Raw genomic sequence first — 26,542 nt, 5'->3', positions numbered from 1 at the left:
CGGGCCACAAGAACATTTTAAAATTTGTGCACGGAGGCAGGCTCTGGACCACCCGGCAGTACTATAGGGGATGGATACCCGGACGGGCTCCCCCAAGAGGGCAGCGGCACCCAGAGACTTGGTTCACCTTGTTGTCAGAGTCTGCTTTGCGGCCGCATCATCACAAACACTGCCTGAGTGAGTACATGGTCCTCCCCTGCTTCCAAACCTCACCACGCTCCCCAACACCACCATCCAGAGTCCCGCGGTCTCCCCTACCCGTGGAGGGAAACGTCATCTGGCTGCCCCCACTCCATCTCCCCTGGGTACTCCCATCGGCAGCGGCGGTACTCTTACCGCGAACCACGGGTGGCGTCACGAACTATTATCCCCTGTAAATATCCCCCTTTTTACATTCGAGTGGCCGCAGGCCCCCGGGTTCGGAGACCCTCGAGCCACAGCAGACCCCCCCCCGGATCTGAGCGGTTCGACCGCTGCAGGGGTGGCACAATATCAGTCTTTAAAATTAGCTATGAACATAAGCCTTGGAAGTAGTGTGAACAGAACTCTACAATGCACATAGAACAAATATTAGTAAATTCAAAACAAAGATTTACCTTTTTCATTCTTTTTTTATTTTCAAAATATCTATTTAGTCTAAACCCAAATCCAAGCATAATTACAATGCCTTGTGAAAGTATTCACCTCCTTGGCATTTTTCGTGTTTTGCTACCTCACAACCTGGAATTTCAGGGTTTTTTTAGGGTTTGCATCAGATCATGTAAAGAACATACCTACAACTGTAAACATTTGGTTTTCATTTTATTGTGAAGCAAACAACAACTAGGGCAAAATAACTGAAAACTTCAGTGTACATAACTATTCACCCCCTAAAGTAAGTACTTTGTAGAGCCTGCTTTGTAGCAATTAAAGGTGCAAGCCACTTTAGCTAAGTCTGTATAAGCTTTCCACATCTTGCCACTGGGATTTCTGCCTATTCCTCAAGGCAAAACTGCTCCATCTCCTTCAAGTTAGATGGTTTCCTGTAGTGAACAGCAATCTTCAAGTCTCACCACAGATTCTCAATTGGTTTACAGTTTGGGCTTTGACTAGGCCACTCCAATACATTTATACGTTTCCCCTTAAACCACTTGAGTGTTGTTTTAGCAGTATGCTTTGGGTCATTGTCTTGTTGGAAGGTAAACCACCGTCCCAGTCTCACATCACTGACAAACTGAAATAGGTTTTGCTCAAGAATATCCCTGTATTTCACACCATCCATCTTTCCCTCGGCTAGGACCATTTTCCCTCTCCCTGCTGCCGAAAAACATCTCCACAGCATGATGCTGCCACCACCATGTTTCACTTTGGGGATGGTGTTCTTGGGTTGATACGCTGTGTTGCTTTGGTACCATAAATAGCGTATACTTTGGTGGCCAAAAAGTTATGTATTGTTCTCATCTGACTACAGCACCTTCCTTTATACATTTTAGAAGTCTCCCACATGTCTTTTAGCAAAATCAAAATGAGCCTTCTATTTTTTGCTGTAAGTAAATGCTTTTTTTTGCCCACTCTTCCATAAAGGCCAGTTCTATGGAATGTACGGCTAATTGTCGTCATATGAGGACATATTCCACTCTGTGCTTGGGAACTCTGCAGCTCCTTCCGAGTTACCTTTGGCCTGTATGCTGCCTCTCTGATTAATGCTCTCCTTTTTACTTATTTTCTCACATAAATGTAATTTTTTCCTACATTTTTCTCACTTCAATTCTCCAACTTAAACTATTTAATGCTGAAGCATTACGCACAAATAGAATTCTAAAAATATTTAGGCACATTGTTGTAATGCAACAACACAGGTAAAAGGCATGGGGGACAATACAGTCGCACTGCTGTTGTCTGATTGTCGATATGAAGAAAGTTAAGCCCGCAATACACGCTACAATATATCTTACGATGTGTCGGCGGGGTCACGTTGTAAGTGATGCACATCCGGCATCGTAAGGTACATTGTAGTGTGTGACAGGTACGTGCGATTGTGATTGAACGTTAAAACGTTCATCGCATACACGTCGTTGAATCCTGACGAATTGCACGTCAGGTTGTTCAATGTTCCCGAGGCAGCACATATCGCAGTGTGTGACACCCTGGGAACATTGAACAGATCTTACCTGCATCCCGCGGCTCCAGCCGGCAATGCAGAAGGAAAGAGGTGGGCGGGATGTTTACGTCCTGCTCATCTCTGCCCTTCCGCTTCTATTGGCTGGCTGTCGTGTGACGTCGCTGTGACGCCGATCGTCCCTCCCACTCCAGGAAGTGGACGTTCGCCACCCACATCAAGGTCGTATGGAAGGGTAAGTACGTGTGACGGGGGTTAATCGTTTGTGCGGCACATTCAACAAATTGAACGTGCCGCACATACGATGGGGGTGGTTACGATCGCATACGATATCATATGCGAAATCGTAACATGTAAAGCAGGCTTTACTCTGTTTCTGGGTGTTGTAAATGTATACATATTTGTATCAAAAGTACTATGCACTATTCACATATTCCTTGTTACGAAGAATACTATAGCAGCCAACTGGAGAAAAACTACATTACCTTCCATAACAGACATTATTGGTAAAGTATCCCTTCATAACTATTTTGAAATGTGTCATGCTACTGTAAACAATACTTTCTCTTCCTATTACCGTAGATGGCAGCCTTGGACAGAAGTTTTCCCTCGTCCTTTCTAAGCATCTCTTCTCTTCAATGTTTTCGCTTTACTTTTTCTTTTCTATTCTTCTTTCTTTATCATCTCTCTCTTGCCCCTTTTTTATTATTATTTACTTGTGGACTTTGTTTATGTTTCCTTATGTTTAATGCATTATCAGAACTCAACATTTTAAGCTTTTTCAGCTATGTTTAAGAATACTCCTTGATCCTCCATTCCCCTCCTCTTCTCCCACTTCCCTATTAAAGTTTTTCCCATCCCCTTACCCCATTCCTTATCCTACCCACTCCTTCCTTAGGAATCTGCTTTATGGAAATATTTTTTTTTGCTTTAATTCATCTGATAATGATTCATTCTATTTCCTGTATTATTTCCCCTTTAAAATGTAATCAAAATTTCTGGAACACAAAAGTACTATGCATTGATTGGAATGAATATCCTTTCAGCTGTACCATTTTTATTTCTTCCAGGTATTGGAGATGAAACCCTACAAATTTTCCTTTCACAAAATGAAAATGAATTTGACCACTTTGATGAAAATGATGACTTATTAAAAGATGGTAATAATTTTTACAACTTTTTGTTTATCATATATCAAACATTTTTTTTTTACTCAGTTCTTGCTTCCATCTGTTAATGTCAAGAAATAAACTATCATATTTCACAAAAATGTTAACTTGAAAGCAGTGGGACAAATTTTGTGGAGTTCGCTGCCGACATATGTTTTTTTTATAGTGTATACCATATCTGTTTTATGCAGAATAAAAATTAAACAATAAAAATCTTACCTAAGGAATAAGTAGGATACTGTTTAGATTAACAATTTTCGTTTTCCCTTTCTACGTTACATGTAAATCAAATGGACCTGATTTTAACAGAAAGTTAAATTGAAATTCTTAGAACATGTTTAATAGAGATTTTTTTTTTTTATTCTATTGTTGAAAATGATCCTTTTGCAAGGTTTCTGGGAGAAATGATAGTACAATCTGTCCTTTGTTTTATTTTAATTCTAAAGTGTAAATGATAAAACAAATGTCACTCTAGGTATGGGGATATATCGAGTGAACGGCAAAACGCTAGGAATGGGAAAATATCAAGTGATAGGCAAAAAGGGAGGGGCGGGAAAAGGGAAACCCTGTGTCTAGAGTAAGGGGAGATGGTAACACCTGATAAAACTTTACACTGGCCCCTGGCTCCCCTGACGTCCCTAAATAGGTTCTGTACCTATGCGTCGAAAAGGATACCTGGCCCTGGCTGACCTTTTACTGGGCCATAGGTAATGATCGGGCAAGATGAGCGCTTAATCAACCCCACTAAATCCTAAAGAATACACAGGGAAAATAAACATGGGAAAGCAAATAAACAACTTATCGCCAGGATGACTTAGGGAGAGGAATAGCAACATACAACAATTTTTCTCCAGGTGATTACAAGCAGACTGCTTAAAATAAGCACCATACAGAAACTTAACTCTATCACCAGCAATATACCTAGGGGAAATGCAGGTATGTAAAGACACAGAAAGTGAGGGATAATGATTAACGGCTTAAAGGAAAAGATGTCCATAGGGTCCTAAAGGGTAAAGAGTAAATCCTAACAGAGAAGACACAGAAAACTCCATTCACACCACAGAGGAAAGGATGAAATATCAAGGAGCAGTTTGTGCAGCCAAATGCAGCAACCTTCTGTAGCTGGACAGCACATGGTTGTCTGTCAACCATGATAAACTCGTGGAGGTATAACAACTATAGCCTTCTACATGTATCTTTGTGTTCTAGATGGTTGTGATGAATATGATGAAGCATTTTATCGCATGAAAGAGGCAAGTAAACATTCATATCTGAATGATATCCAGCAGAAGACAGAGAAAGCAGCTGATGAGCTAGAGGAGCTGAAGAAAAACCAAAGATCCATAAAGAATGAGGTAAACCTCCATTGAGTCCTCAACATTCTCATAGAAAGTTGTAGCTGATTGTTGGATTAAACATTATAGCTCATGCTGTTTCTTAATAGAAAAAAAACTGTTTGCGTTTACGTAAAACTAATTTAATATAGAAAACATCGCTATCAAGAGAATTCATCACCATTACAAATCTCTTTACCACTTCATTAGACATGAAAATAAGAATAATATAAACTACTCAGATCTTTTCCTTCTTCAAATTGTTAAATGGCAAATTAAGGAATAAAGCTGGAAGCACACGTTAGAGAAAAAAACGTCTTAATGATTTTGGTGGCATTGGCTGATGAATGTATGTGCCGTTTTGCCCAGATGGTAGGGGACAGGCAAATAAAATCATTTGGATTTCAACATGCCCAATTCTTAGTTCTTCTGGGAGATAACCTAGTACTAGAGGCCCTTATGACGTTCCCATGAAAAAACCACACACACAAGAAATATAGTCTGAATAAATCTGAAGCCCCTATGAGAGCTGTACTGGCTGACATTCTGGGCCTATACTTTTTTAATAAACCCCATTTTTCAGACAATAGAATATACCTTACTTTAAGACGCAGACAGACAGCATAAAATAAGAAATAGGTATTTCCTACTAATTACAACTTTGCTGGTGGTGTAAAGAAGTGGAGAGTTCCATGCCACTCATGTAATAGTGTAGAATAGGAAGGTAATGCACCTATTGTTAGTGTTTTCTACAACTATAAATATAGTAAAAACGCAGTATTACTCACCAGGCAAGGTCACAGAAACAAATGCACAAACAGGATGCAGAAAGCCTCCTTAAAGGAAATCTGTCATACTTTTGCATTTTTTTAGTTATTAATATGGGCATATAGATGGCATAGAGCTGAAAGTAGCCATACCTGTATGCCTCCTGGTTGATGGGTTGTTTTGGAAAAATCCTCCTTTATATCTTTTATCTTCCGGGCTATGGGGCATGAGCTGCCTGGACAATAAGTCTACCTCCAGTCTTCATTATATGAGATTCTTCCTCCCCTTCTCTTTCCTGGTGTTCCTGGAATCTCGCGCCTGCGCATTATGTCTGCCATTCCTCCCTGCACTGTTTCCCCCTTCTGTGGGCACAGGCTTCAGTTTTGATGTGTGCAGGTGCCGCAGAGTCATTGCGACTTCACAGGGCAGGCATAATGCGCAGTCGCAAGATTTCCAGCACGAGCACACAGGGACACCAGGAAAGAGAAGGGGAGGAAGACTTCTGAATAATGAATACTGGAGACCGGCTTATCATAGCCAGGAAGATAGAAGACATAAAAGAGGATTTTTGCCAAATGACCCATCATCCAGGAGGCATGGAGGTGTGGCTAATTTCACCTCTAATCTACATGTATGGCCATATTAATAACTAAAAAAATGCAAAAGGGTGACAGATTCCCTTTAATAAAGGTGCTAAACACTGAGGAAACAAGCACTCTCAGCCTACAAGTTCATGGAGGGGGTTGATTGCCCAGTATTGGAATTGTACACAGTGAAGCTTGCAATAGGGTACAAATCACACATGCGTGAAGCTCAGAGACTAGCCAACAACCTATTACACAACCCTACTATTCAGTTAGGTGGGATGCCCAGCAGACTGTTTTTCACACATAATCACAACACTGCTTTATGTGCAGTACACACACACAGTTTTACTATATAGACACACCTCTGCTGCACACAAAGCTCTGTACATACACAACTGTGCTACATCAACACATACTGAGCTTGACTACATAAATACACATAGAGCTCAGCTACAATACTCTGTTAATTTTCATCATCAAATCACACAAACAGCTCAGCTATAGGGTTCTCATCTCAGCTGCAACACACTCAGCTACATTATGAAAACATATACGCTATACATTACAGCATTTTGAAGTTCATTCCAGGCATTTGACTCACCACATGACCTGATAGGCTCTTTAGCTAACCAGGACATGTAGCATCTGTGTTACTTTGGCAGTAACGTCTAAATCCCAGTGGCCAGAGGGACCTCTGCTGACGTCATACCCATGTGACGGGAAAGGGATGGGGTCTCCGCCGACATAGTTGATACCAGGAATATACATTATTCTTTTAAGTCCACATGGGCTTGGAGTTGATTATAATAGAAGCGGGGGTCTGGGGGTAAGACTCCCATATGGGGGGTTACAGGGGGGGTGAAGCATCAGTACGCCGGACAGGAGGAAACATCACCACGCCCACCAAACAAGCCATTACGCCCACAGGTTCTTCTGCCCACTGGGATTTAGCCACAACCTTACTTTGGCTCCTGCCCTGCACCAATCAGACTGATCAGTGTCGGGGAGGAGGAGAGAGAACCGTGCCTTTGTGCAATTCTATCATTGATCATAAAGGACTATGTTAGCATTCTCCTTGATCATCGGAAACTGCCTTTGGATAAAAAGACACAGAATTTTTAGCACATTTTTTTTTGCTAAAAAGTGCATCTAATGAAATGTGTGAGGTATTTGTCAGAGTAATTTTCCAACATATACCCTGAATATGCGCAAATACAAGGTGTAAACCTAGCATAAAGGTGTCTATACATTTTCACCCCTAATGAACATTCATTGGGTGAAATTTAACAGCACATAGTCATTTTAGCCAACTAATGACTCAATGGTATGATCTTACTCCAGATGATTGTTCCTTCAACATTTGTTTAGCCATCAACTAATTTCTATCCAATATGTATGGCCACCTTAAGGTTGCAGATGTATGTTGTACATATATTTTTAGATTTCTGTTTTGATTCTATCCCTTTGTTTACCTGACATAGGTGATGCACTGGTGTAGTAAAGTAGACAAATCATGTGTTGAAAGACTTGTCCGATGCCAAAATCCCCCATATTTGGTTGCTCAGGTAAGACTGTACAAATAAGTGAGTCAACATTTTAAGAAACATTTCAATTTACTGTCGAATATATTATTACTACCACATCTAGTATGTAGCATGTACTTTACAGTGGTCAGTTGTGACTTAAAAAGATCCAGATTGTAATTAATTTACAATGATACATGTGTCTCCTGATCTGTTCTCTGATCTAGATTCTAGAAATGATGTTGTTCATGGTCAGATGTCTCTCTAAAGTTGATAACGTTAATGACTTCCACAAAATGTCTACATCTGTAAATGAAAAATCAGAGAGTAGAGCAAGTACCAGATTTCAGCCCTCTCCTGTAAGCAAGCCATCTCCATCAAAGAGAGGTGAGAAACGCTGCACATGTTTGTTCAATAGAATTGTAAATAGCTATTTTGCTATATCAATAATTCTTCCTAATGTGGTCAGATAAACTTTTTTTTACAGCAGTATATATTGTATGACATATATATTTAATAAAAGCACTTTATTTTGCAAAACTATTAGGTCTAAGAGAACCTACTGATAAGGTTGACAGAGCAAGATGGAAGAACATACAATATCAAATTGGCGAGACAAGCAAATTTGTTGAAATGGTACACCAGTAAGTATATATTAAGGCCAGATACATGAATCATGAATAGCCTTGTCCCTTTCCAACAAGGGTGGACACTATCAGTGAAGAATTTACAGTATGTGTAAGACATGTTAAGGTCTGGGACAACCCACTTATACAACACATGCACATTCATAGTCATATTGGGCAAACATACTCACGTACACATGAAAAATATTATACACAGTATATGGTGACACTATATATATATATATATATATATATATATATATATATATAATGTGTGTATGTGTGTGTGTATATATATATATATATATATATATATAAAATCATAAATGAATACACCTTGCTTGAAAAGTAAGATTTTAATCATTTTTTGTTACTGAACACAAGAACAATTTCTGTTTCTTAGAACATTTTTATAAGCCATAACATATAAGTAAGGCTTATAATATAACCTTCATTACAACATATTCAGTTTTACTCAAATTAGTTGATGTGGAAATGTATACATATCACAAAAAATTACATATAGTTGTTTGTACAGTCATGGCTGAATTTTTTTCATACCTCAGAAATTGTTCCAAAAAATGAAGCATTTCTCCCAGAAAATTATTCAATTACACAAAGTTTGTTACACACAAGTTTATTTCCTTTGTGTGTATTGCAATAACCCCTAAAATCAGAGAAAATAAAGGCAAATTGGACATAATTTCACACAAAACTCCAAAAATGGGCCGGACAAAATTGTTGGCACCCTGAACTGAATATTTGGTTGCGCACCCTTTGGAATAAATAACTGTAATCAATTGCTTACTATAACCATCAACCAGCTTCTTACACTTCTCCGCTGGAATTTTGGACCACTTTTCTTTTGCAAACTGCTCCAGGTCTCTTATGTTTCAAGGGTGCCTTCTGCCAACAGCAATTTTAAAATCTCTCCACAATGGGATTTAGATCCTGACTCATTGCTGTCCACTTCAGAACTCTCCAGCGCTTTGTTTCCATCAATTTCTGGGTGTTTCTTAAAGTACCGTGTTTTTCTAAAAATAAGACACTGTCTTATATTTTTTTTTGCCCCCCAAAAAAGCACTAGGGCTTATTTTTTGGAGGAGGTATTATTCTTGGAGAAACACGGTTGGGAGTAAGTTTACCCCCCTAAAAAGCAGACCCCCCACTTCCCAGGAGACTCATACTCACCAGACCAGGACTTCTGCGTGGCTCTCAGGTCCTCCTGCAATCTCCGGTCGGTGCTGCACGTCATCCTACCCTGCTCCTAGCTGACATACTGACACACACAGCAGATCACACACACACACACACACACAGCAGATCACACACACACACACACAGCCGATCACAGATACACACAGCCGAACGCAGACACACGCAGCCGATCACAGAAAACACAGCCGATCGCAGACACACAGCAGATCACACACACACACACAGCCGATCACTGAGCACACATCACATCACATCCAGCGCTTACGGCCGCAGGGAATGAAGCAAGTCACCTGTCCCGCCGCAGGTCCTGTTCGTCGCGCTGCACCGCACTGCCTCTCAGGATTCTGCTGGCGAGAAGAGATTGGTGTCGCTGGATGAGGTGAGTGTGTATGCAATCCGATGTGTATGTGATCCGATGTGTGTGTGTGTGATTTGATGTTTGCATGTGATCCGATGTTTGTGTGTGCGATCTGATTGTGTGCGATCCGATGTTTGTGTGTGAGATCTGGTGTGTGTGTGTGTATGTGATCTGATTGTGTGTGTGTGTGTGTGTGAGAGCTGATGTGTGCGATAGCTTATCTTTTCAGAATTCCTTACCGGTGTTTGATTGGGTTCTGATCAGGAGACATACTTGGCCACTGAATCACTTTCACCCGGTTTTACTTCAGAAATGCAACCGTGACTTTAGATGTGTGTTTTGGATAATTTTCATGTTGAAAAAGTGCACGTTTACCAAGGGCACAGAGTGATGGTAGCATCTTATATTTTAATATAGAGCAGTACATCTGTGAATTCATGATACCATAAATGAAATGTAGCTCCCCAACAGCAGCAACACTCACACAACCTGACATAAGGACACTGCCACCACCATGCATTTTTCTTTACACTCCTCACCATAAAGTTTTGAAGCCATCAGTTCCAAAAACATTTCTCTTAGTCTCATCACTCTGGACTATAGCGTTCCATTAGTCTTCATATTTTTCAACATGTTCCCTGGCAAACTGTAGGCAGGCTTTTTTGTGCATGTGCTTTAGGAAAGGCTTGCTTTGTGGACAACACCCATTCATGCCATTCCTCTGCAGTGCATATCGTATTGTGTAACTTTTGTAAATTGTCATCTTGCATGGGGATTTTCTTCAATCCTTCTTATCTGAAGATTCTCCTGTTTAAGTGTTCCCTTCCATGGTCGGCCTCGACATCTCTGTGTGATAACTGTAGATCCATCTTTGTTAAATTTTGCAGTAGTTTGGCTACAGTGTTCTGTCTAATAAGTGAAGCTTTGCTGATTTTCTTGTAGCTATCACCTTTCTTGTATTTAAAAAAAAAAAAAAGCAAACATTTTCTTTCTCAAGTCATATGACATTTCTTTTCCATGTGGTGCCATCATGAAATGGAAAGAAGCTTTCTTTATTAAGCAACACCCTTTTATGGTTATGTGCTAGGCACTTGTTTAATGATTAATTAAATTTACTTGTGGTTGAATTCTTGTTCATTAGAATCTTGTAGTAAGAACTTTAGCTTTACTCTCAAGACTTTCTCTGTATTCATTGTTGCAACATGGTCTGGAATTAATTTGTTGGGAAAAAATACTTTTTTGGGTGTGTAAAATAATCAACTGCTCACATCTGTGATAGCCCATAGAAAATGTTGATTCTAAATGGAAATTTAAGGTTTTCTAACAAATTTTTTGGGATGTACTCATATATGCTGAGTACTGTATATATGTTTATAAAGTGCTGGGGAAATATTGGTGCTCTAAAAGTGAGTAAAATAAACATATTTAAATATATAGTGAAAGAGAGTGGAGGTATTGTCTGATATATGAGGGGCTGTTGATAAGTCTTTGGCTTTACCTAGAAAGAAACAAGCTGGATGACGAAACTTTACATTTATTCAACAAACTCCCCACTGATTATAACACACTTCTTACATTGGTATTCCAAGCTCTGTAAGCCTAGCAAAAAGAAGGATTTCGGTTGTGCCTCAAACCAGGCATCTGTAGCAGCCATGGCATCAGAAATGGTGTGAAATTTGGTACCCTTGAGGTGTATCTTCAGGTTTGGAAACAGATGATAGTCGGAGGACGCTAGATCTGGTGATTAAGGTGGGTGGCCAACCAGCTGGAAATGCAGCTCTGCCAGTTTTGCTGTGGTCGCTTGTGCAGTGTGAGCGGAGGCGTTGTCTTGCAGGAACAAAATTCCTTTGGACAGCTTGCCGCACATTTTGGCCTTCACAGCTGCCTTCAACTGCTCCAAAAGTTTAATGTAATACCACTAGCAGCACGCCCTTCTTAACCCAGAACACAGATGCTATCACCTTAGTGGCTGATTTTTGCGCCCTGAACTTCTTTGGACGAGGAGAACCACTGTGCCTCCACTCTTTTGACTGCTCCTTATTTTCAGGGTCATACAAATAAAGCCAGGTATCATCCATTGTGACCAGTTGATCCAGGAAGCTATCAGTCCGGAAACGTTGACAAATGGACCGGAAAGTTTTCACTGGTATGCTTCTCTGATCTGTTGTCAAACATTTGGGGACGCACTTTGCAGATAGCTTCCTCATATCCAAATGTTCATAGATAATGACACAAACAAGTTCATAGAAAATCCCCATGATGTCTGCTATTACTTTAGCTGAAATTTGTCGATTCGCCAGTATGAGGTTGTGCACAGCATCGATTATCTCCAGAACAACCACCACTCTCGGTCATCCAGGACGTTCCTCATCATTGGTGCTGAAGTGGCCCGTTTTAAATTTGGCAACCAAGTTCTTAACTGTGGAATATGAAGGGCATTGATCCCCCAATATCTGCGACATATCGCCATGAATATCCTTTGCGGACTTTTCTTGCAGAAACAAGATTTTTTTATCACTCCTCTGCTCTCAGTTGCTGTGAATATCGCATTAGACTTCGCCATTTTGTTTTCCCGTGCGCGTAGAACACTGTTGTCATAAGCAACAAACATAAATTTTTGAAAACATATATTAGACACATAAGGCTTTTATGTGATGTAACATTTCTTACCATAGAAACAAAAAAGATCACAAAGACTTATCAGCAGCCCAATCGTGTGTGTGTATATATATATATATATATATATATATATATTAAAAAAAAACACATACTGATATGGACTTTAGATTGCGGGCTCTAATGGGGACAGTGTTACCAATGTATGTAGAGCACTGTGAAATTAATGGCGCTATATAAATGAACAAATATTATTATTATTATTATTTTATTTTCCTCAGATTGATTTTTGTGTAGCATAAAATATTTTAATATGGCGAGTTAAATCGTCAAAACATATGGTTCTCAAACGTAGTTATAGCGTCTTGTTTCTGTTGTTTTTATTTTTCTAAAACTAGGATTGCTAGGCTTGAAGATGGGCTTCCAGAACAAACATTAAAAGATGTTGAAGCTTACCTTGGCAAAGCTAGAGAAGGGACCCATGGTGTTACTGGTGAAGGTTCCTTGTTGGAAAATGCTGCTCCTTGTAAGTATAGTTGATATTGAAACATGCAACAGTAGTCTTGGTTTTGGAAAAGTTATAGTTTCAAGATATTTTAGAAATTAGTCATTCTACCTCTGCCCGATGCCTGATCATATCACATCTGTGTCAAGGAGGACGCAAAAAAGACTATACATATTTTACAGCACAGGATTATAGCTGATTTTTTTTTTGTGAGGTAAAACTTTTCCCTGCCTGTTTTTAAAAAAATGTTTTACCTCAAAGAAAAAATAACTTGTAATCTTGTGCTTTAATGTCTATATACTTTATTACTTCCTCCCCAGCCGAAGAGATGTGGTATGATCAGACCATATCCTGCTACCGTCAGGGACATCCATTAGACAGTACATAGCAGGGGCACATTTATCAGATTATCTCAGCATAGGACCATTTTTTTTTTAACACATCCAATTGTGTAACTTATTATTCTAAGATCTGTTGATTAAAATTAACTTTGTTTATGGGAAAACCCCTTTAAGGCTTGCATTTCGGATGGAAAGAATGAATGCTTAAAGAGTATGTGTCATTTAAAATTTTTATTTCATAAATGAATAGTACATATGAAAATAAGAAACTGTGTAATATATTTTCTTAGAGAAATCTGCTTCTTTCTTCTCCTGAACTGATCTGTCATTTTCAAAATTCTCAATTCATGGGTAAAATCAGTCTTTAGTGACTACAGATTTTTACATTATTCAGAAGACGACAGTTGCTACTGAGAAGAATTTTGAAAATGAAAGCTCAAGCCTGAAGGAAAAAGATGCAGATTTCTCTGATTGTAATATATGCTAAGTTTATTATTTTATGTGTACTATTGATGATTTTTGAAAAAATTAGTTGGCCATCATTTTATAATGAAAAAACCAATGTAATCAATGGGGAAATAAATATGTTTTATATGTTTTTCTGTAAAAGAATATTGGAACTGAATAACCAAGCTCTTAATATTGTTTTTGAGGAATGCCTGGAGTTTTTTGTAATACCATTTTGATTACTGTTAGCTCACTAGGTAGGATTACTAATATCAAGACTGTCGCCTCAATGCACATTCTCATTTTCAGATGCAACTCCGCAATCCATCACTCCTGCCAAAAAATATTCACACATTGATTCTAGCAAAAATAAAGATGCAAAAGGTGGCGGAATCACTATAGCAACCGCCCGATACAGCTCAGAGGATGCGGCATCTTTGGTGGCCTTTGTGGTTGCCATTATCGAGTACACAAGGCTTTGTGTACCCCTAAAGGAATGTCAGAAAAAGTTAACCAATTTCGAAAAAGAGAAAGAAGATCTGATAATAAAAGAAGAACAATCTAGAATGGTGAGAATATGACAATGTGCTAGGTTGTTCAAGAAACCACTGCTCCTTACATCAGAGCACTTAGAGGGCATCAACCACCAGGATTTTCATATATAAACTAAAGCCAGTGCTATACTGGCACTATCATGCTGATTCTAAACATACCTTTAGTTGTGAGATCGGCTGTTTACTTTCTGAAATACAGGTAAGCAAAGTTTGTGAAATGTACTGTTATTTGATGATAGATGCAACGGAAAATCTAATAGGTGGGTCGGGTTTGGCAAGTTATTCCCGCCCCTGTTTGTCTATCCATTCTCCCCACTGTCATTTTTCCCTCCTTCCTCCCACTGTAATAACAGAGACAGGTAGAAGAAGAACAGTTAGGCAGACAGGGGCGGGAATAACTAGCAAAACCTGACCCACCTATTAGATATTCCATTGCACCTATCAATCAAATAATTGTGCATTTCATAAACTTTACTTGCCTATATTTCAGAAAGTATATATCCCATCTCACAACTAAAGGTATGTATGGAATCAGCATGACAGTGCCAGTATAGCACTGGCTTTAGTATTTATATGAAAGTCCTTGTGGTTGGTGCGCCTTAAACTGAGTGATAATCATAGATGGAAACAAAGTTGATTTTTGTATGCTATAGCACTAACTTTACAATAAACTGTAAAAATTGGGACTAGCCCAAATCCTGGCAAACTGCCCCATAGCTTTATTTTTTTCTCTACCAATATTTCAGTAAGCACTATGAATTTTGGTAGATGGTGTTCTCTGTGTATTTCCAAAACCAAGAGTCATCCATCACATTCTCACTTATTCCAAAGAACTTGTATCCATTCCTCCACTTTCCATTTGGGCTTTTCTTCAGCTGATCATTATTTTTTTGTCTTTGGAGATTGTATTTTTATGTCTCTGAAACAGTTGAAATCAATAATTATGAGGGATATCCAGATACATTGGGCCATACAGCACAGAAATAGATATAAATAGCTAAAATTTTGTAGCTCATTAATGGGTTATTCCCCCAAAAATCAACGTATCCTCATCCATAGGATAGGGAATACCCTCCTGCTAATTTGCTGATGGCTCGGGGTCAAACTGCTGGAATCCTATTGACCCCAAGAACGAGGCTCTGAAACACCGAAAACAGAGTTCTAGAGCCCTATCATCAACAGAGATAAGATGTGCATCCTCTGCTCTATTTGTCTTTGAGACTGCTGCATACAAGGGTCAGCTATTTCCATTAGTCTAATAGACGGTGAACGGAGCAAAGACCACACATGCCACCTTTGCTCTGTTTAGGACAAAGCTGCAGAACTCTGTTGTTGGGGTTCCGGAGTCCCATTGTCAGGATTGTTCTCAGCCCCTTTCTCAGGTCTGACCCCCTAGCAATCGATAAGCAATCCCCTATCCAATGGATAAGGGCTAACTTGATATTTTGGGAATAACCCTTTAAATAATCAATATATTCTGGACATTAAAGAATAAATTCATGTAGTAAAAATGACACACAATTGTTTACAGATCTTTTCAGTTAAGACTTCATCTAAAAGATTCTTTAAACAATTTTTATTGGGCCTAAAACCCATTGCAAGTTTTAATTATAATAAGATAATTAAATGTATATTTTATTTAATGCAAGTGTAGAGCTTAAGACTTTAATTAAACCATTCTTTATTCAATTTATTGAGGATTAAACCCAAATGCAATGCACATATTAATTTTATATCGAGATAATGAAATACATTCTTTATTTAGATACCAGGAAGCTTTGAAGAAGAGCCAACTTTGTTATATCACCAGACGCTGAGCACTCTCACAGCAGATGATCTTCCGCTGCTCCAAAAAGAGGTGACAGTTCATATTCAGTTCAGGTCCAACAAATCTTACAAACACATCTTCACATGCAGCTCTGATGCAACTTAATTATTTTCTATCCATTTCTTGCTTTCCCTTCATACAAGTTACAAAGTTATTTGCATCACCGGGAAAAATATATTTTAAAGTCAAATTCAATGAACTAAAAAAAAATATTGAGAAAAGCATTTTATATATGTTGTTATGAATTTGGTGATTTGATTCATTTACATACTTTATTCACCTATTTTTAACAATACTGACTCATATGCTAAAGTAGAAAGTCATATTTACTAGCATATTGTAGTATATAGTATATGCAACAAAGGAGCTCAGGTTAAAGTACCACCAGAGGCCTAAACTATAGGGTACAAATAAAAATAAAAAATAAATTGTATTAAATAAATATATATATATATATATATATATATGTGTGTGTGTGTGTGTATATATATATATATATATATATATATATGTACATTATTTTTGCCCTGTTAAAAAATAGAGAAATTTTAAGGAATAAAAATAAAGTATGGTCATGTCCAAAAAAAGTAAAATTTCTCTTAACATATAATTATTTAAAATAAAATGGAATTTAGAACTCCAGAAATACATACTTTATTCACCTATTTTTAACAATACCGACTTATGCTAATGTAGAAAGTCATATTTACTAGCATATTGTATATTGTAGTATATAGTATATGCAACCAAAGGAGCTCAGGTTCAATTACCACAAGAGGCCTAAACTATAGGGTAAAAATAAAAATAAAACATAAATATATTAAATATATACATATACATATATATATATTTAAATTTTTTTTTTGCCCTTTTAATAAATAGAGACAATTTAAGGAATAAACATAAAGTATGGTCATGTCCAAAAAAGGTCAAATTTCTCTTAACATATAATTATTTAAAGTGGAATTTAGACCTCCAGAAGTTCCATATTTCAGCTACTGCCCTTCCCACAAAAAAATGCAACAAAAAAGATATCAAAATGTCAAATGTACCCCAAAATAGTACCTACAAAACTGACAGGCCAGGGTACAGAATAAAAGCCCTCACACAGCTCCATCTATGGAAAATGTAAAAAGTTAAAGGTCTCAGAAAACAAACACAAACAGGAGTCAGGGAGAGGGATCGCTTACCTCTCCCTGGCGATCAGGTCCCTGTAATGTGATCATAGGGACCTGATCACTGTCATGGCATCCCTGGGTCGTCACCATGATGACCCAGGGTTAATGAGCTACAGAGAGGCTCACACACCATTCCAGATGCATGGTGTGTGAGGCGAGCTGTCAGTGCTGCGAGTGTAGCACTGACAGATATAATTCATTGCAGTGATCTAGCTTGGGCACTGTAGTGTATTTGATCCACAGGAAAAAAAAGCAGAAAGAATTGATATGCTGCTTCTTTTTTTCAGCACCAAAATCCGCAAGGAAAAAAGAAGCAATGTGGGGACAGCACTTCAGGATTCTCATAGACCTTGCTGGGATGCATTTTCCCTTGCAGTATTGATTAATATCTGCATGAAAAAAACGTATGAAAAAATGTAGCATGTGCACATGACCTAAATTTGGTATAGCTGTAATTTCATACAACCAAAGAATAAAGTAATCTAATCACTTATACCACTCAGGAGGGTTGGGGGCCCATACAGCTCAGGAGGGTGGGGAGCCCATACAGCTCAGCAGGGTGGAGTGCCCATGCAGCTCAGGAGGGTGGGGTGCCCATGCAGCTCAGGAGGGTGGGGTGCCCATACAGCTCAGGAGGGTGGGGAGCCCATACAGCTCAGAAGGATGGGGTGCCCATGCAGCTCAGGAGTGTGGGGTGCCCATACAGCTCAGGAGGGTGGGGGGCCCATACAGCTCAGAAGGGTGGAGGGCTCATACAGCTCAGGAGGGTGGGGGCCCATACAGCTCAGGAGGGTGGGAAACCCATACAGCCTAGGAGCATGGGGGGCTCATATGTTCAGTAGGGTGTTGGCCCATACAAATGGGGGCGTGGAACATACAGCTCAGGTGGAGGGCTTACGCTGAGCTGGGGGACACTGACTGCCTGGCACTGCACCTTTCTCTGTTCATCTGTGGGACTGGAGCATACTGTGCAGTAGCTTCACTGACAGATGAACTTCAATGCACCTGGACGTTGCATTCAGCAGTGACACGCTGTGTGCCAGTGTGGATTAAAGAGCTGGAAGCCGGGAAAGTGCGACTGCCACCCAGAGCACTGCGGTCCCCGGAAATTAGCTTGGGGGTTGCAGAAGACATCACAGCCCCTGCCAATGGCGAGTGGGCCCACCCTGTAGTCCAGGGCCGGGGCACTTGCCCAGGTGCGCTGGGTGCTGATGTCAGCCCTGCTCTAAGCAAAAGATTTCTAGTGAAAACAGCGCTCCTAAATCCAAACACCCCCTCTCTTCTGAGCCCCACAGTGTTCCCATGTAGCACTTTACATTTGCAGTTAACAATTAACATCCACATGTTTCACATTAACGTAGTGAGGAGAGCTCCCTGATTTTACAAGTGCGTTGTTCCGGAAGCACAACCTGGGATCAATGCATTGGGAAATACAATGGCATATTTGCAATTTTCACTCTGCATCTTCCACTGCATGTTTGTGTCTGGAATAAGCATAAAAATTGTCACTACACCCATTTGTGACATAACCATTCCAGAAAAATTTGCAGTTCAATATGGCGCTATTTCCCTTTCTGAGCTTTGTACTGTGCCTAAAAAGTAGTTTTCAACCACATATTGGTAAACTATATTACATTACATATAAATACATATGATAAACTTTTAACCCTTCTAACGTCCTAAAAAACAAGTGTATATATATTTAAAAAAATATGGTGATGTAAAGTAGACAAGTGGTAAATATTATATATTAACTATTTTGTGTGGTGTAACTATCTGGTTTAAGAGCATAAACCTTAAGTTTGAAAATTTGCAAAATTTTTAAAATTGTGTCCAAAATTTATGATATTTTCACAAATAAATGTAAAAAATAAATGTAAAAAATATCAACCTAAATTTACCACAATTGTAAAGTACAATGTGTCATGAAAAAAACACTCTCAGAATCCCTGGGGTCTGTTGAAGCGTTTCAGAGTTATTATCTCATAAAGTGACACCGGTCAGAATTGTAAAATTTGGCCTGGTCAGGAAAATGGTGTCAGCACGCAGTGGCAGTGAATCAGTCTGTGGCCCCCGGGCTGAGTTCCGGGGACCGCAGTCCTGAGGCCAGCAGTTGCTCTTTCCTGGCTGCTGGTCCTTTAATCCACACTGGCAAGCAGGCCACAGCGTTCACTGCTGAACGCTCCATGGACCTGCATTAAAGTTCATCTGTGGGCGGAGCTAGCACTCGGTGTGTTCCAGTCCCACAGATGAAGAGAGGAACCGCAGCACCAACATCCTGCCAAGCTGTATGTCCCCCACACCAGTGCTGTATAATCCCCATAGCTCTATGTCTCCCTACCCCGGTGCTGTATACCCCCCATAGCTGTATGTCCCCTGACTCCAGTGCTGTATACCCCCTGAGCTGAATGTTCCCTGATCCTAGTGCTGTATACCCACTAGAGTTGTATTTCTCCCCATCCCAGTGCTGTGTACTCCCCTGAGCTGTATGTCCCCTGACCCCAGTGCTGTAAAACCCCCTGAGTTGCAGGTCTTGTATACCCCCTAGAGCTGCATGTCCCCCACCCCAATGCTGTACACTCCACCAGAACTGTATGTCCCCCACCCCAGTGCAGTGCTGTATACTCCCCTAGAACTGTATGTCCCCCCACCCCAATGCTGTATACCCCCAGAGCTGTATGTCACCCCCACACCAGTGCTGTATACCCACCAGAGCTGTATGTCCCCCCACCCCAGTGCTGTATACCCACCAGAGCTGTATGTTCCCCCACCCCAATGTTGTATCACCCAGAGCTGTATGTCCACTCACCCCAGTGCTGTATATCCTCCTGAACTTTTCATCCCCCCCCCCAAATGCTGAATACCCCCCAGAGCTGAATATCACCACACCCTAGTGCTGTATACCCTGCAGAGCTATATGCCGCTGTGTCGCCCTGGGCAAGCCAGGGGACACAGGTCACACACCACCACACCCTACATCCCAGGTAGGAACATCTAAGCTAACCAAAAACCCTTGTTGCCTTCCTCCAGAGGCTGATGATTCACACCAGGGGGTGGGCCAGGCGGTTGGCTCCGCCCACCGAGGAGGTCACAGCTCTGGAGGCGGGAGAGACCAGGCAGATTAGCCCAGGCAGGGCTTGAGTGAGGAGCTAAGTGAAGGAGTAAACAAGTAGTGAAAGTAGAAAAGTGGTAAAGGAGGAAAGCAAGTGAGGTGACAGGAAAGAAAGAAAGCCTGAAGGGTCCAGCTGTGTGTAGGACCAGGTCAGCAAGGTCAGCAACGGCGGTGACTGTCTGGAGGGGGACCGTTTGGAAGTTCCTGGAAGGACCCCGTAGGCTGTGTGCCCGGCGGTCTGGAGCAGTGTTCCGAAGGACAGTCAGCACCAGGGCAGGGGCCTCTCGGACCCCGGCAAGGCTTGGAGACGCCATAATTTGCCGAATCCGTCAGTGAAGGGGACGTAGATCCCCCAACAACCAAGTCCCGATTGAAGGCAACAGCCCAGCCAGTGTAGAAGAGACACCGCCACCGCCAAGGCACCAGTTTCTTAGGGCCAGCGCCTGCGGGCAAAGAGTAGAGCTCCCCCGGTCCAGCTTGAAGCCGGGGAGCGGGTTACCGGTGGGGACCCATCGCAACCAACAAGTACACCAAGGTGCAAGGAAAAGGGACATCACCGTCACCTACTGGGAGAGCAAGTGCAGCCGTCCGTGGGACCGTCTATCCAGCCGTTTGATTTACCGTAAAAACTGTGTCAACGTCTCAGGCTGAGTGAGTACTACAGTGCCGCAAGGCACAGCGCTGCCCCCGCGTCCCTGCGCCCACCAGGCCCTGCACCTCCCTCACCATCACCGGGCCCCGGGATCACCGACCCCTACCCACGGAGGGGCAACACAACACCTGGCTGCTCCGCATCACCATCCCCGGGAGCCCCGTATAGAGCAGCGGTGGTGAAATCACCACAACCGTGGGTGGCGTCACGGACAATAATCATCCCCACACCCAACATCCCCCTTTCACTCACGGGCGAGGAGTGCCGCTCGAGAAACCCCCGGGATCCGGCCCACAGCTCGAGCCACCACTGAGCAGCAGCCGCCGGACCCGAGCAGAAGGGGTGAGCGTAGTGTGCCGACACCCTCCTCCCCGCCCGCGACAACTTGGCGTCACGAACAGGATCTTACCGCTCTGCCGTCTGGTAGAGGTGCGCCTTGTTACCGCCGGAGGTATCCGGCAGAAAAATTTCAGAAGCCGCCATCTTTGGCGCGAAAAGTTCCCGCTCGAGCGTCTTCTCGAGCAGTAAGGGCACGAAGGCCAAAACCCCGCCCCGAGAGAGGAGGGGCCGGAAAGAGCTAAGGGGGACGGAAACAAGATGTCTGCGCCCGACGGAGCCGCTGGAGGAGTGGTGGTCGCAGCCGCAGCGGCACCCGCGGATGGGAATGGGCCTGCCCAGGTCCCGGCCGCACCAGCGGGAGGTGCCGCGACCCCCGCGCTCGCTCAGGTCATGCCGTTCTCCTTGCCCTATGCGCCCGGAGCTGCCTGGCTACCGCAGTATGACGGGAAACCGGATGCCCTACAGGCCTTCCGGAAAAAGCTTAACCCGTTGCTAGAGCTGTACCCCCTGACTGATAAGCAACGTGCAGCGATAGTGCTAGCCAGTTAACCGGTGCGGCGGAGCAGGAAGCGGAGACCTGGGCCGAGGGGGACCGGCTCTCTGTAGCCACCATCTTTGAGAAGCTACAGACTGCCTTCGAGACCCGGACTGAAGCGGAGCTGAGGATGCAGTTTTACCAGTGCCGGCAACGAGCTGGGGATAGCATTCGGGACTATGCTCTACGTCTGCAGACCGCCCTCCGCACGCTGAAGCGGGTGAACCCTATTAATGAGGCGGATAGCAACAAGATGTTAGTGGAGCAATTTGCGCAGGGGATGAGGTCCCCTGAGGATCGTAAACAACTCCGGCTGTGGGCCCTGGAACACCCTGATGTGGACTTTGCTGTGTTAAAGGAGCGGGCCATTAAAGCACTACAGCCCCCAGCTGCCGAAGTTCTGGAACCCGCCCCGTGGCCCGTCAAGACGGCTCCCGTTGTGGCGGCCTCAGCTAAACCAACCTCTCCAATACCTGCAGCCCCGAGCAGCACAGTGGAAGACCTGGCAGCCCAGGTCCGTCGCATGGACGGAGACCTTGCCAAGATCCTTGCTGCACTCCAACCTCTGACCAGACCTCAGCCTCCAGCACAGATACAACTTGCTGACAGTCCCGAGGATGTTCCCTGGATGCAGCGGAGAAGTGCTAACAATCCGCGGAGCAGACCCCCAATCTGCTACAAGTGCCGTAAGCCGGGTCATTACTTCTGACAGTGCCCGTTAAACGAGCAACCCCTGGGGCCCCGGGCCAATCCTCAGGAGTAGAACATTGTGGCCCCCCGGACTGGCGGGACCGATACATCGGGGCCCGCCCCATCATCCCCGTGGCTGTGGACGGCATACCAGTGATGGCTCTCTTGGACACTGGATCACAGGTAACTACCATACCGTACACGTTGTACCAGCGGTATTGGGCTATAGACGAGCTGGCACCCCCAGACAATAGTATAACGTTGATTGCCGCTAATGGACTTCCATTGACCCAGGTGGGGTATAAACAAGTGGCTATGACAGTGGGGCAAGCTGAACTGCAACACCAGGGTATGATTGTGATCATGAATGAGCCCAGTGATCATAACCCGAAAATAGTGCTGGGAACCAATGTGATGGAACACTGCATGGCTGATGTGTTAACCCTATTACAGCAGCTGGCCGCCACAGCGGCAGGGAGCCGGCAGAGGGCTGTGCAGCGTGAGATCCGAGCCCTGATGTACCGCCAGCATGTAAGCTCAACAGGAGGGGAGATTGGTGGAGTGAGAGTGATGGATATTGCTCCATTGACTGTGCCCCCTAGGAGTGAGATGATGATCTGGTGTAGGGCAGCAGTAGGGCCTCAGGGGCGTGACTACCCTGCGATGATGGAGCCCATGCCTTCCGAGCACTGGCCCACTGTAATGGCCGCCCGAGGGGTGGTGGATGTGAAGAAAGGGAGAGTGCCTGTGAGAGTGCTGAACTGTGGAGAGGAAGAGGTCAGGCTTCCCCGGTATGCCACCATTGCCAAGCTGCTCACCCTGGACCCTCACACTATCCATGAAGCCAGTCCATCCACACTCCCACCTACCACCAGCACTTCCCCACCCCAGGAGGAAACAAAGGAGTGGCATCAACAGCTACATGTAGGTACTGATGATACCCCTACACATCACAGGGCAGGGGTATACAGGGTGGTGCAGGAGTACGAACAGGTTTTCAGTAAGCACCCCCTAGACTTTGGGCAGATCAAGGGGGTCCAACACCACATTCCCACCGGTGAACATTCCCCTATCAAAGAGAGGTATAGACCTATTCCCCCTGCACATTACCAGTGTGCCAAAGATATGTTGAGGAATATGAAGGAGGCAGGGGTTATTCGGGACAGCTGTAATCCCTGGGCCGCTCCGTTGGTACTGGTCAAGAAGAAGGATGGTACCATGCGGATGTGTGTGGACTACCGGAAGATCAACCAGATAACCCATAAAGATGCCTATCCATTACCTCGTATTGAAGAGTCTTTGGCTGCACTGAGAACTGCAAACTACTTCTCGACCCTTGACCTCACCAGCGGATACTGGCAAGTGGCCGTGGCCCCAGAGGACCGGGAGAAGACCGCCTTCACCACCCCGATGGGGCTCTGCGAATTCAATAGCATGCCGTTTGGGCTGTGCAATGCCCCCGGAACCTTCCAACGGTTGATGGAGTGCTGTCTGGGACATTTAAACTTCGAGACCGTCCTGTTGTACTTGGATGATGTGATTGTTTATTCCCAGACGTATGAAGCCCATCTGGAGCACCTGGCCGAGGTGTTCGCGTCCCTTGCCAAGTACGGGATGAAATTGAAGCCCTCTAAATGCCACCTGCTGAAGCCCAGGGTGCAGTATCTAGGGCATGTGGTGAGTGCGGATGGTGTCGCCCCCGACCCTGAGAAGATTACTGCCATCCAGAGCTGGCCAAGACCAACTACCGTGAGGGAAGTAAGGCAGTTTCTGGGTCTGGTGGGGTACTATCGGCGCTTTATAAAGGGGTACACGAAGATGGCTGCCCCCATGCAAGACCTCCTCGTGGGACAGACCAAAGGTGGTAGACCCATTGGAGCCCCACTGTCGTGGGAGAACAAGCATGAGGAGTCCTTTTGCCAGTTGAAGGCGGCCTTGACCGGAGAAGAGGTCCTAGCGTACCCTGATTATGGGCGCCCGTTCATCCTCCACACGGACGCCAGTAACGTGGGGCTAGGAGCGGTCCTATCCCAGGTCCAGGACGGAAAGGAGAAGGTGATTGCCTACGCTAGCCGAAAACTCCGGCCGACCGAAAGGAACCCTGAGAATTACAGCTCCTTCAAGCTCGAGCTATTGGCGTTGGTGTGGGCTATCACGGAGCGGTTCCGCCACTACTTGGCGGCAGCAACATTCACCGCGTTTACGGACAACAATCCGCTGACTCACCTGAACACGGCCAAGTTGGGCGCACTGGAGCAGCGGTGGTTAGCCCGGCTAGCCAACTATGATTTCACCATAAAGTACCGAGCCGGTCGTGTCAACATAAACGCTGATGCACTCTCCCGAATGCCCCATTTGTCCGAAGAGGGGTGCGAGGATGACGACCTCGAGGATATCGAGTTGCCTGCGTTTCACCAGCTGCCTACTGAGAGGGTACAAGTACATCAGCAACGAGTGGATCTGGACCCACGGCCCAGTCAAGAGGGGCAGGAAGGTCAGGACCAAGCGCCGGCTGTTCGCCTTGTCAAGACCCTGGTGGAACAAGGTGCTACGGGAATGGACCCTGCCGCTCTGGCCGAAGCCCAACGCTTGTGGAAAGAACGGAAACGGCTTTACCTACACCAAGGGAGGCTGTACCATGAGCTGATCAACCCGAAGACCCATGAGAAAATATGCCAGTTGGTCATTCCTCAAGCTGACGTCGCTACTGTCCTGCGAGCATACCATGATGGTGCTGGTCACTTCGGGTGGAAGAAGCTGGAGATGCTGTTGAGGGAGCGGTTCTATTGGAGTGGGATGCGTGAATCGGTGGAAGCCTGGTGCCGAGAGTGCGGTCCTTGTACGCTGAGGAGGAAGGACGAGACTAGCCAGAGGGCACCCTTACATCCAATAGTTACCCATCAGCCGCTGGAGTTGGTCGCACTAGACCATGTCAAGCTCACCCCTAGCCGAAGTGGGTACACCTACGCATTGACCATTGTAGACCACTACTCAAGATTTATGGTGCTAGTCCCCGTTAAGGACCTGACTGGTCGAACTGCTGCTCGAGCGTTCCAGGCTTATTTTTGCCGACCCCATGGGTACCCCGAAAAGGTGCTGACTGACCAAGGCCCGGCCTTTGAAGCAGAGGTGTTCCACGAATTCTGCCAGTTGTACGGCTGGTAGTATTAGCAAGGATATCAATACCAGTAGGTAACGATAGAGAACTCAAACATGTATAATTTCTGTAAATATAGCAACATGTGACATTAAAACTTAACTTTTAATTGGGATCATTAATATCAATTACAAAAGTGAAAAACCGTGATCCAAACACCAATTTAGAAACCTGAAAATGATGAGGCCAATCTAGGATTATAGCGCCATCACCTTCATTCGCAGAGGGTGAAATTTTAATTCACCCATACCTTATAACACAGGTGAAACGGAGAGTGAGATGTCCTCTATATGTGTCCCCTCCAAAGTTAATAGCTGGGGGGATATTGGATATAAAGGACCTGTAAACAATATAGGAGGTCTATATCAAACACCCCAGACAAGGTCTATCATAAATGATTTAAGGCATATATAAAAACCTGCACAGCTTAAAGATCACACACTGTGAATTCCCAGACCGGGGGACACCTTACTAGACAAATAACAATAAAGTTGCGGTATCCAATAAGTGGTAGCTTATGGTGGAAATAATCCATACAGTAACCACTGGATCGATTCATCAACCGGAATTATAGATTATGCAATGATGTTAATAACACATAATTGTAACAATCTCACCCAGATCTTGTATCCCGGTAGGGGTCAAGGTTCTCCTGTGTTGCTGAGATCCATATGTCAGGACGACGGGAGAAGTGGCTTGGTCACTGACCCTGTTAGGGATTAAGCTGACCCTTTTTCCACATAAAACTCCCGCCCTGACAAGGGCAGTCCACAGCTGGCCCTGTTGTGGCTAACCCTAAAGTCCAGACCAAGTGCCTCCCGACGCGTTTCACAGTCGCTCCCGACGCTCATCAGGGGAGACATATGGCACTTAAGAATAGTGGTGATGGCTCGATGTGGAGCTCAAC

General features: G+C 43.6%; 1 protein-coding gene across 1 annotated transcript in view; it reads left to right on the top strand.

The window, feature by feature from the left end:
• The window catches only part of LOC142297246 (dynein axonemal heavy chain 5-like), a 460,910-nt gene that overhangs the window by 353,184 nt on the left and 81,184 nt on the right, over positions 1-26,542 (top strand). Inside the window, exons 75-82 of the mRNA XM_075341502.1 lie at positions 3,169-3,258; positions 4,477-4,622; positions 7,438-7,521; positions 7,707-7,866; positions 8,027-8,123; positions 12,696-12,823; positions 13,900-14,159; positions 15,910-16,002. Of these exons, the coding sequence (XP_075197617.1) occupies positions 3,169-3,258; positions 4,477-4,622; positions 7,438-7,521; positions 7,707-7,866; positions 8,027-8,123; positions 12,696-12,823; positions 13,900-14,159; positions 15,910-16,002 (1,058 nt within the window). The remainder of the gene's footprint in view (positions 1-3,168; positions 3,259-4,476; positions 4,623-7,437; positions 7,522-7,706; positions 7,867-8,026; positions 8,124-12,695; positions 12,824-13,899; positions 14,160-15,909; positions 16,003-26,542) is intronic.

This window comes from Anomaloglossus baeobatrachus, chromosome 3, assembly GCF_048569485.1.
Source record: "Anomaloglossus baeobatrachus isolate aAnoBae1 chromosome 3, aAnoBae1.hap1, whole genome shotgun sequence".
Lineage (NCBI taxonomy): Eukaryota > Metazoa > Chordata > Amphibia > Anura > Aromobatidae > Anomaloglossus > Anomaloglossus baeobatrachus.
This window is presented reverse-complemented; position numbering and strand designations above follow the sequence as displayed.